This window comes from Capra hircus, chromosome 6 (genome assembly GCF_001704415.2).
Source record: "Capra hircus breed San Clemente chromosome 6, ASM170441v1, whole genome shotgun sequence".
Lineage (NCBI taxonomy): Eukaryota > Metazoa > Chordata > Mammalia > Artiodactyla > Bovidae > Capra > Capra hircus.
The window spans coordinates 105,196,585-105,208,934 of record NC_030813.1 but is presented as its reverse complement, the minus strand read 5'-3'; the positions used below and the strand labels follow the sequence as shown (position 1 = coordinate 105,208,934).

The 12,350-nt window shown below is 43.5% G+C and overlaps 1 protein-coding gene across 1 annotated transcript in view; it reads right to left on the bottom strand.

The window, feature by feature from the left end:
• OTOP1 (otopetrin 1) overlaps positions 1-12,350 on the bottom strand; it is a 43,513-nt gene that overhangs the window by 20,283 nt on the left and 10,880 nt on the right. Inside the window, exon 2 of the mRNA XM_005681964.3 lies at positions 9,097-9,233. Coding sequence (XP_005682021.2) covers positions 9,097-9,233 — 137 coding nt within the window. The remainder of the gene's footprint in view (positions 1-9,096; positions 9,234-12,350) is intronic.

Sequence of the window (12,350 nt, the reverse complement as noted above, 5' to 3'; positions counted from 1 at the left end):
TGCTGTAAGATTTTAAATGTTTTACTTTTATGTTTGTTTTTGTATGTATTATTTATGTAAAAAGTATTATAAACCTATTACAGTACAGTATTATATAGCTGGACTTCCCTAGTGGCTCAGTGGGTAAAGAATCCACCTGCAATGTGGGAGATTTGGGTTCGATCTCTGGGTTGGGGAGATCCTGCGGAGAAGAGCATGGCAATCTACTCCAGTATTCTTGCCTGGGAAAGCCCATGGACAGAGGAGCCTGGCGGGCTGCAGTCCATGGGGTCACAAAGAGTTGGAAATGAATGATCAACTAAAGCACAGCATTACATATCTAACTGTGATAGGTGGGTAACTAGGCTAACTTTGTTGGACTTACAAAAAAATTTGAATTACAAATGCGCTCTCAGAACAGAACTTTCTTATGTAGGCGATTATATACTTATATGTACTATATTATATCTGTTGCCCAGGCCCCTGGCCATGCAGTCACTAGAAGCAACTCAGGATGCAGGCTAAATGTGGGGAGGCTGTATTGGACCCATGTGCAAATCTCAGCTCCCTTGGCCTTGGGCCAGTCTGTTTTCCCATCTGTGAAATGGGGATGATAATGAAACTTACCTTGGTGGGTATTGTCAGCAGTGAAATAAGATAATCCATGTCTACTTAGAACAGAGGCTGCAGTAGGTATGTTTTCAGTAAAAGCTCTCTGTTGTCAACTTACTCCTCTGTCTTATGCATAATCTGAGTTCCTAAAGCATTTGGAGCCTTATTATCAGATGGTAAAGAATCTGCCTGAAGTGCGGGAGACATGGGTTCAATCGCTGAGTCGAGAAGGCCCCCTGGAGAAGGGAATGGCAACCCACTCCAGTATTCTTGCCTGGAGAATTTCATGGACAGGGCAGCCTGGCGGGCTACAGTCCGTGGGGTCACAAAGAGTCAGACACGACTGAGTGACTACACGCTTTAGACACAAACACACGTTGAGCACCTACTACTTGTCACACACAGCCGGGCACTTCATAAATTTGTCTCAGTCTTCATTTTGCAAGTGCGTGCTATAAAAAAATAATCAGAAGACACACACTCAAAAATACACCGCACATACTCTCTCATCCACATCATTTCGCCTAAGATTTACTATCCTGCTCTGGAAAACACTGTCAGGCATGATTCATGAAACATCTAACAACTTAAAAAACAGAGAAACAGAGAGCAGTGACCCCTGGTAAAGATGACACTCAGCCCAACAACAGGGAAGCGCTATAGTAAATTAGTTTTTGTCTATGAATTCTAAGCTAGATGGCCACTTAGCTGATGCGTTGATGAAGATTACATAGCAGGGGCTTCCCTGGTGGCTCAGTGGTGGAAAGTCCGCCTCTCAATGCAGGTGACACCGGTTTGACCCCTAGTCCGGGAAGATCCCACATGCCAAGGAGCAACTAAGCCCACTGCAACTATTGAGCTTGTGCTTTAGAGCCCAGGAACCGAAACTGCTGAGCCCACATGCCGCAACTACTGAGGCCCGTGTGCCGAGGGCCTGTGCTCCGCAAAAACAGACGCCACTGCAGTGAGAAGGCCGAGTATTGCAGCTAGAGAGGAGCCCCTGCTCGCCGCAGCTAGAGAGGAGCTGCAGCAACTAAGACCCAGCACAGCCAATTAATAAATAAATATCTTAACAAGAATACTTTTAAAAAGACCATATAGAAAAATAAAGAAGTTTATGATTTAAGTGAAAAATTGTACACAGAAAACTCTGCACCTTATATATAAAACTTTGATAAGAATATACACTTGAGGACAAGGAGAGGGAACACATAAAAACAGCAACTAATATTTCAGTTGAGGACTTACAGGTGTATTTTTAGACTCTTTTTCAATTTTTTTCAGTAATGTTACATTTTTTAAATAAATATTTTTAAATCACCCTACAGTCCAGCAGTTTGACTTCTAGGTACATATCCAAATGAATTGAAAGCAGAGTCTTAGGACTTCTCTAGCGGTCCAGGGGTTAGAAATCCACCTGCCTAATGCAAGTGACAGGTTGGATCCCTGGTCTGGCAGGATGCCACCTGCCATGGAGCAACTAAGCACCATAATGACATTCTAACCCTCATTCTAGAGCCCACAAGCCTAGAACTGCTGAAGCCTGCATACCCTAGGGCCATGTTATGCAAGAAGAGAAGCCACTTCAGTGAGAAGCCCGCACCCCGCAAGTAGAGAGTAGCCTCTGCTAACCACCACTAGAGAAAGCCCACACAGTGCAGCCAATAAATAAATATTTTTTAAAAAGCAGGGTCTCAAAAATATATTTGCACACATACGTTCACAGCAGCATTGCTCACAACAGCCAAAATGTGGAAGCAACGCCAGGGTCTATCATTGAACGAACAGATAAGAAATGTGGTCCATCCATAGAATGGAATACTTTTCAGCCTCAAAAAGGAAGGAAATTCTGACACATCTACAACTTGGATAAATCTTGGGGACATTATGCTAAGCAAAATGAACCAGTCACAAAAGGACAAGCCCTCTATGTTTCTACTTGTCTGATTCAAAGAGACAGAAAGCTGAATGAGTTGGAAAGTTGAATGGCAGTTGCCCAGCGCTGGGAGTGGTAGAAATCAGCAGTTAGTATCTAAAGAGGACAGAGTTTCATGTTTGTAAGATGAAAGAGTTGTGCTGACTAGTTGCATGACAATGTGAATACATTTAACACTGCTGAACCAAATAGCTCCTCCTGGCCCTCCTGCGGCTGCACAGTCACCGCTCCTTGGATGTGGGGTTGCTCCTCTCGGCCGCCACCCCTGACCTTGGATATGGGGTAGCTCCTCCAGAGCAGGAGCTTTGCTGGAGCAGCTGTGAAGAGATACCCCATGTTCAAGGTAAGAGAAACCCAAGTAAGATGGTAGGTGTTGTGAGAGGGCATCAGAGGGCAGACACACTGAAACCATAATCACAGAAAACTAGTCAATCTGATCACATGGACCACAGCCTTATCTAACTCAATGAAACTAAGCCATGCCGTGTGGGGCCACCCAAGACGGACGGGTCATGGTGGAGAGGTCTGACACAGTGTGGTCCACTGGAGAAAGGAATGGCAAACCACTTCAGTATTCTTGCCTTGAGAACCCCATCAACAGTATGAAAAGGCAAAATGACAGGACACTGAAAGAGGAGCCGCCCAGGTCAGTAGATGCCCAATATGCTACAGGAGATCAGTGGAGAAATAACTCCAGAAAGAATGAAGGGATGGAGCCAAAGCAAAAACAACACCCAGCTGTGGATGTGACTGGTGATAGGAGCAAGATCCGATGCTGTAAAGAGCAATATTGCATAGGAACCTGGGATGTCAAGTCCATGAATCAAGGCAAATTGAAAGTAGTGAAATAGGAGATGGCAAGAGTGAACATCGACATTCTAGGAATCAGCTAACTAATCTGGACTGGAATGGGTGAATTTAACTCAGATGACCATTATATCTACTACTGCGGGCAGGAATCCCTCAGAAGAAATGGAGTAGCCATCATGGTCAACAAAAGAGTCCAAAATGCAGTACTTGGATGCAATCTCAAAAATGACAGAATGATCTCTGTTCGTCTCCAAGGCAAACCATTCAATATCACAGTTATCCAAGTCCATGCCCCAGCCAGTAACGGTGAAGAAGCTGAAGTTGAACAGTTCTATGAAGACCTATAAGACCTTTTAGAACTAACACCCAAAAAAGATGTCCTTTTCATTATAGGGGACTGGAATGCAAAAGTAGGAAGTCAAGAAACACCTGGAGTAACAGGCAAATTTGGCTTGGAATACGGAATGAAGCAGGGCAAAGGCTAATAGAGTTCTGCCAAGAGAACGCACTGTTCATAGCAAACACTCTCTTCCAACAACACAAGAGAAGACTCTACACATGGACATCACCAGATGGTCAACACTGAAATCAGATTGATTATATTAGATTATATTCTTTGCAGCCAAAGATGCAGTCAACAAAAACAAGACTGGGAGCTGACTGTGGCTCAGATCATGAACTCCTTATTGCCAAATTCAGACTTAAATTGAAGAAAGTAGGGAAAACCGCTAGACCATGCAGGTATGACCTAAATCAAATCCCTTATAATTATACAGTGGAAGTGAGAAATAGATTTAAGGGTCTAGATCTGATAGACAGAGTGCCTGATGAACTATGGAATGAGGTTCGTGACATTGTACAGGAGACAGGGATCAAGACCATCCCTATGGAAAAGAAATGCAAAGAAGCACAATGGCTGTCTGGGGAGGCCTTACAAATAGCTGTGCAAAGAAGATAAGTGAAAAGCAAAGGAGGAAAGGAAAGATATTCCCATTTGAATGCAGAGTTCCAAAGAATAGCAAGGAGAGATAAGAAAGCCTTCCCCAGCGATCAATACAAAGAAATAGAGGAAAACAACAGAATGGGAAAGACTAGAGATCTCTTAGAGATACCAAGGGAACATTTAAGGCATGGGGTCCTCCTGGCTTCTGCCCCGACCTCAGATGTGGGGTAGCTCCTCTCGGCCGTGCTATGCGCGCTGGTCGCAGCCGCCCGCGGTATTAAGATCAAATTGCCAACATCCGCTGGATCATCAAAAAAGCAAGAGAGTTCCAGAAAAACTTCTATTTCTGCTTTATTGACTATGCCAAAGCCTTTGACTGTGTGGATCACAATAAACTGTGGAAAATTCTGAAAGAGATGGGAATACCAGACCACCTAACCTACCTCTTGAAAAACCTATATGCAGGTCAGGAAGCAACAGTTAGAACTGGACATGAAACAACAGACTGGTTCCAAACAGGAAAAGGAGTACATCAAGGCTGTATATTGTCACCCTGCTTATTTAACTTCTATGCAGAATACATCATGAGAAACGCTAGGCTGGAAGAAGCACAAGCTGGAATCAAGATTGCCAGGAGAAATACCAGTCACCTCAGATATGCAGATGGCACCACCCTTATGGCAGAAAGTGAAGAGGAACTAAAAAGCCTCTTGTTGAAAGTGAAAGAGGAGAGTGAAAAAGTTGGCTTAAAGCTCAACATTCAGAAAACTAAGATCATGGCATCAGGTCCCATCACTTCATGGGAAATAGGTGGGAAAACAGTGGAAACAGTGTCAGACTTTATTTTTGGGGGCTTCAAAAGCACTGCAGATGGTGATTGCAACCATGAAATTAAAAGATGCTTACTCCTTGGAAGGAAAGTTATGACCAACCTAGATAGCATATTAAAAAGCAGAGACATTACTTTGCCAACAAAGGTCTGTCTAGTCAAGACTATGGTTTTTCCAGTAGTCATGTATGGATGTGAGAGTTGGACCGTGAAGAAAGCTGAATGCCGAAGAATTGATGCTTTTGAACTGTGGTGTTGGAGAAGACTCTTGAGAGTCCCTTGGACTGCAAGGACATCCAACCAGTCCATCCTAAAGGAGACCAGTCCTGGGTGTTCATTGGAAAGACTGATGCTGAAGCTGAAACTCCAATACTTTGGCACCTCATATGAAGAGTTGACTCATTGGAAAAGACCCTGATGCTGGGAGGGATTGGGGGCAGGAGGAGAAGGAGACGACAGAGGATGAGATGGCTGGATGGCATCTCCAAATCGATGCACATGAGTTTGGGTGAACTCCGAGAGTTGGTAATGGACAGGGAGGCCTGGCGTGCTGCAATTCATGGCGTCGCAAAGAGTCAGACACGACTGAGTGACTGAACTGAACTGAACTGAACTGAAGCAAAGAGGTAAAAATGGCTAAGGCAGCAAATGTTATGGTTACATGTATTTTACCACAATTTAAAAACAAAAAGTCTGTTTTAAAAAGTAACATTTTTATTTTTCCATCATCTAATGTAGCAAATCCACACAGTCAGGATCCAATAAGGATAGAAAAATGGATTAATTGATTGACTAACAAAATGTCTTAAATTAGGAAGGAAGAGATCCCCAAGCCACCAAGTAACAGAGTGATATTTTGAAAACCACATCTGCCTAGGTCTTTCCTCTGCCCAGAACCTTCGATGGGTCCCTACTGCCTTTGTGGGAAAGTCAAAGCTCCTAAAGTGGGCATCAGCCTTGACCAAGCACTCACAGCAATGTGCTTGGTACACACACCACGCCTTTAATTTTCACAACAACTGCATAAAGGAGGCATTTCACAGATGAGACCATGAGGCCCAGAGAAGTTAAGACATTTGCTCAGAGTCACACTGCTGGTGTGAGCTAAAGCCAGAGTCTGTGCTTGTAAGCCCTACACCAAATCATGGCTCAGTCCAGGCCCATTGCCCTAGCTCGCCTCCCCCTACAGTCCACACATCTCCTCCCCATCATGTGGAGAGGCTGCACACCCCCAAATGTCCTCTGTTATGGTGTCTGACACACCACACCCCTCTTTCCTTGACAACACCCCCACCTCAAAACTAGTGAGAGGCCTTCCTGGCTCTCCCTCGTCCCTGGGTGACTTTGTCTAAGCATTGAGTTGTGGTGCTGGCACTGTCTGTTTTGTTGATTGCCTCCCCCTTGACTGACTTCCACAGAGAACAGACCACAGCTAGACTCAAGAGTACTGAACACAGGGATTGTTGTTTTGGGGGTGAAGGAAGGAAGAGGAGGGGGAGGAAGGGAAGGTAGGAGGGCAGAAGGAAGTTCTTTCTGGTCACCTAGGCTTTCCACATTGTCATTGGAATCTCCAGAAGATTGTCCTCATGGGATGGGATGAATTGCACGCCCCTGGAGTTAATTGCATTCATTTGCTGGCACTTCCAGAACAAAATACCACAGATTAGATGGCTTAAAACAGCCGAAATTAATTTTCCCCCAGGTCTAGAAGCCAGAAGTCTGAGATCAAGGTACTGGCAGGTTGGTTCTCTCCTTTCCTGCAGATGGCCACCTCCCTTCAATGCCCTCATACTGCGAGTCTGTGTCCTCCTCTCCTCTTTTAATAAGGACCCCAGTCCTGTAAGATTAGGGCCCACTCTAGTGACATCCAAGACGGACCATAAAGAAGGAAGAGCACCGAAGAATTGGTGCTGTCAAACTGTGGTGCTGGAGAAGACTCTTGAGAGTCCCTTGGGTAGCAACGAGATCAAACCAGTCAATCCTAAAGGAAGTAAACCCTGAACATTCACTGGAAGGACTGAAGCTGAAGCTGAAGGTCCAGTACTTTGGCCACTTGATGCAAAGAGCTGACTCATTGGAAAAGACCCTGATGCTGGGAAAGATTGAGGGCAAGAGGCAAGGGGGAACAATAAAGGATGAGATGGTTGGATGGCATCACCCATTCACTGGACATGAACTTTGGCAAAGTCCAGGAGATGGTGAGGGACAGGGAAGCCTGGCAGGCTGCAGTCCATGGGGTCGCAAAGAGTTGGACACGACTTGGCAACTGAACAACAACAACAAAGTGACCTCATTCAGCCTTGATTACCTCTGCCAAGACTCTGTCTCCAAACAATTACTTTCTGAGGTCCTGGACTATAGGTCTTCAACATGTGAGTGTGAAGGACACAATTCACCCCATAATAATTCTCAAAACTCAAGGTGACCCCTTTGCACAAATCACCCTGGGAGCTCCTGCCCAGTTCCAGAGATGCTCCCACAAAGACAAACTTCTGCCAAGCTCGCCTGGCACATCCTCTCAGAGAACCTCACTTGTGAGAATGTGTTCCATCTCAAGAAACATTGAAAGGTCACCAAAAGCTGACTGGTAGTCACCTGGATGCAGGTGGAGGCTACTTTTAATAAAAGATGGAGATTAACAAATGGTATCATGGGCCTTCAGAAGTGAGAAATTTGTCCTAAAGAACATTCCTCAATGGGGAATGCAGAAACATTTTCAGTAATAACAGTATACCTGGATCATAGCTTTTCAGGGTGACTTCTGTGGAGACAAACCATCTGAGAATGTTCATGTATGTATAAAGAATGTATACATGTGTAAGAATGTGAAGATGAAGCTCCAATACTTTGGCCACCTGATGCAAAGAGTCAACTCATTTGAAAAGATCCTACTGCTGGGAAAGATGGGGGGCAGGAGGAGAAAGGAGCGACAGAGGATGAGAAGGTTGGATGGCATCACCAACTCAACTGACATGAGTTTGAGCAACTCCAGGAGAGAGTATAGTACAAGGAAGCCTGGCACACTGCAGAGCAGGGGGTCACACATAGTTGGACCTGACTTAGCGGCTGAACAACAACATAAGAATGTGTGTGTATATGTATAGAGAATGACTGTATATGTAAATAACTGAATCATTTTTCTGTACAGCAGAGATGAACACAACACTGTAAGTCAACTACACTGCAGTTAAAAAAAAAACAAAATCGCGGCAGCTTGGTTGTGACTTTGGGCAAGTCATTTGTCCCCTCTGTCCTTATTGTGACGATCCAAGAGCTGTGCTTGTGGAGATGTTGAAAGCACTACACGAAGTGAAATGCCAAAGTCCAATAGAAACACTATTTGTTACTTTTGTAGTTATGTCAACCCTGGTAGCCATCACCAGGGATTTTGGCCAAGAATGGAAGCTATGCTGGAGACCCATCTCGGGTCTTCTTAAGACATGAGGTTTTTCTGATTCTAAGCTACAGATTTAAATTACATATCAAGTCCTTCCTTCTTAGCCACACCAAGTTGACCAAGGTTGAGAAGGAAATTCTCATACATCTCTGAAGATTTTAATCCACAAGTAAGCTAAAAAAAAAAAAAAAAAAGTGTCTCAGTGACTCAGAGCAGAGACTGTAATGGCACAAAGTTTTTTGGGGGATGATGAAAATGTTCTAAAATGGATTATAGGTATGGTTGCACAACCCTATGAATATACCAAGCCACCAAACTGTACAATTTAAATCAGTGTGTTGTGTGGGATGTGAATTATATCTCAATAAAACTGTTAATTAAAATTCCCCAAGCCTTTTCCCATGGGCTCCAGCCTGGCTGAATTTCCTGACTCTTCATCAGTGTAAGTTTTGCCCCTTAAGATTCCCACAAAAGTGGCCACGGGGACACAGTCCCACTGTGCAGAGGAGGTGGCCGAAAGACCGTCTTAGACACCCTGGGATACAGTTGGTAGACGTCAAAGCAGCGAAAGCAAACGCCGTGAGGTTTACCTGCAGCAGAGTGTGCACCGCATGGGTGACAGGGAAAACTCCTTCAGTGGCTGACAGACACTCAGAAAATCCAATGAAGTACCCAATTTTAAGGCATCCCAGGATGATGGTAATGAGTGCGAACAATGCGATACTACCTAAATGGGGTGGGGAGGGGGTAGAAACACACACATATAAGTGTTAGTATGCACTGATCTCACTTCAAAACAAATTATACTAGGCCCTCATATATAAACTCAAATGATTTTTGACAAGGCTGGCAAGATGGCTCAACTGGGAAATGACATTTGTTTCAAAAACGGATGCTTGGAAACTGGGTATCCACATGCAAAAAAATGAAGCTGGGGACTTCCCTGGTGATCCAGTGGCTAAGACTCTGTGTTCCCAAAGCAGTGGGCCTGGGTTTGATCCCTGATCAGGGAACTAGATCGCATATACCGCATCTAATAAAACCCAGGGCAGCCAAATAAATGTGTGTGTGTGTGTGTGTCTATGCATGTGTGTGTTAGTTGTTTAATCGTTCAGTCTGACTCTGCGATTCCATGGATTGTAGCCCACCAGGCTCCTTGTCCATGGAATTCTCCAGGCAAGAATACTGAAGTGGGTAGCCATTCCCTTCTCTAGGGGATCTTCCCAACCCAGGGATTGAACCTGGGTCTCCCACATTGCAGGCAGATTCTTTACCATCTGAGCCACTGGGGAAGCCCAAATAAATGATTTATTTTTTTTTTAATGAAGCTGGATGCTCACCTTACAGCATATATAAAAATTAACTCAAAATGAAAAATGTTAATCTTTCAGTCATGAAAGATGTAGGAACCCAGGTTTTCTACATTGTAGGCAGAGTCTTTACCATCTGAGCCACCAGGGAATGAATCAAAGACTTATTCTAAAACCTAAAACTATAAAATCTTAGAAGAAAACATAGGAAAAAAAATCCTTATAATGTTGGGTTTGGCAATGATTTATTGGATATGACACCAAAAGCACAAGCCACAAAAGTAAAAAATAGTTACATTAGTTGCTCAGTTATGTCTGACTCTTTGCAACCCCATGGACTATAAAGTCCATGAAATTCTCCAGGCCAGAATACTGGAGTGGGTAGCCGTTCCCTTCTCCAGGGGATCTTCCCAACCCAGGGATCAAACCCAGGTCTCCCACATTGCAGGTGGATTCTTTACCAGGTGAGCCATGGCGGAAGCCCTCATTAAAATGAAAAAATAATTAGGCATCAGAGGATACTATCAACCCACAGAATGAAAGAAAATATTCACAAATCACATATCTGATAAGGTGAGAGTATCCAGATTCTATGAGGAACTACAATATAACCACTTTATTTTAAAAAGCAATTAAAAAAATAAGCACAGGACTAGAATAGACATTTCTCCAAAGAACATACGTAAATGGATATTTAACACATGAAAAAACACTCAACAGCACTAGCCATCAGGGAAAGGAAAATGAAAATTACTATGAAATGCCATCTCACATGCATTAGGATGGCCACTACCCAAAAAAGAAGAGAGAGAAAAAGGATGGCGGGGGGAAGGTGAGGGGAAGGGGGAGGGGAAAGGAGGGGAGGGGGAAGGAAGGAAGACAAGAAAGGAGGGAGCAAGGGAGGAAAGATGAAAAATAATAACAGAGATGCAGAGAAACCAGAATCCTTATACACTGGTGATGGGAACATGAAATGGTGTAGCCCCTGTGGAAAACGGTATGGCAGTTGCTCAGAAAATCAAAAACAATAACTCCACATGGTCTAGCAATTCCACTTCTGGGTTTCTACCAAAGGATCAAAAGCAGGGACACAAAGGGGTGCGTGGACACCGACGTTCATGGCAGCATCATTCCCAAGAGCCTAAAGGAGGAAGCAACCCAAGCATCTACCATTGGATGAATGGATAAAAATGTGGCATGTCCATTCAGTGGAATATGATTCAGCTTTGAAAACGGAAGGCCGTTGTGACACGTGATACCACCTGGACAAATGGTGAGGGCATCATGGAGCTCAAGGTCCGTAAGTGAAATAAGCCAGTCACAAAAAGACAAATACTACATAATTCCACTTATTCCTTGGAGTAGTCGCATTCACAGGAACAAAAAGTAAAACGGTGCCTGCCAGGGGCTGGGTGGAGGAGGAAATTGGGAGTTATTTAATGATACAGACTTCTAGTTTTACAAGATGAAAGAGTATTGAACATTAACTGTAATTAATTCACAAAAATGAATGTACTTGACACCACTGAACTGTACCTTTAAATGATTAAGCTGGTAAATTGCATGCTATGTTTATTTTATCATAATTTTAAAAAAATTTTAATATATATAAAGCAAATTCTACTATTGGCCTTAAGAGCTAAAACTAGAAGAAAGCATTATGACTTGTTACCATTGTACAGGCCTCAGGCATATTCTGGGGTCTGACAAATGATGTACATTCAACAGAATTTGGGCAAAACAAAAGAAGTCCTCTAGAAGATTTTCCCATGCAAAATGATCAATCTAAGAGTGTCATTGTTCTGCTCAAAATATCTCAGTTCTTTGATCCTAAAAGCCCGCTCGCTAAAGAATAAAAGTAAGGGGTATAAGGTATACAGGAACTTTCTGTACTATCTTTGCAACTCTCCTTTAAAATAGAAAGTTTACTTTTTAAGAATGACAGGGACATGTCTATAGTCGTGGCATGTAAAGTGCTGTGCTAGTGACATGGAGAAAGGAAACACTCTTTGATGGTATATCCGGCATGGTTGACAGCAGATGAAAACAAACAAAAACAGGCATATGAATAAGATTGGAAAGGAATATGCAAAATACATTTTAAAAGGAACTTGTAACCAAATGAAGAAATTAGCAAGAAAAGCATAATAACTGTGGAGGTTTGATCAAGGCCAAAGTCCCTAGCCTCTCCTCTGGGCCAGCATCAACCACCATTCATACATTCTCTCCCACGAAAGCAGGAAACCAGATCGTGTGTGACATGCATTATGGCAAGAGAGAGAGGAGGGCCTGGGCCATCACAGGGAGCTATAACATTACAGCTCCGGCCTAAGAAGCCTCCAGTGAGGAGTAATGCAATCGCCTGGCTCCTTTCCACTGCTCAAAGCCTTGCAGAAACAACTCTAAGTCACATTTTTTTTTTTTTCCAAATTCTGGAAAACCCCCAGTGAAATCAGAAACCTCACAGGAGTGGAGATTCAATCCCAGGACTTTGAAATGGTTTGACAAATGCATGGTTCCTTTTGGTTACAAAG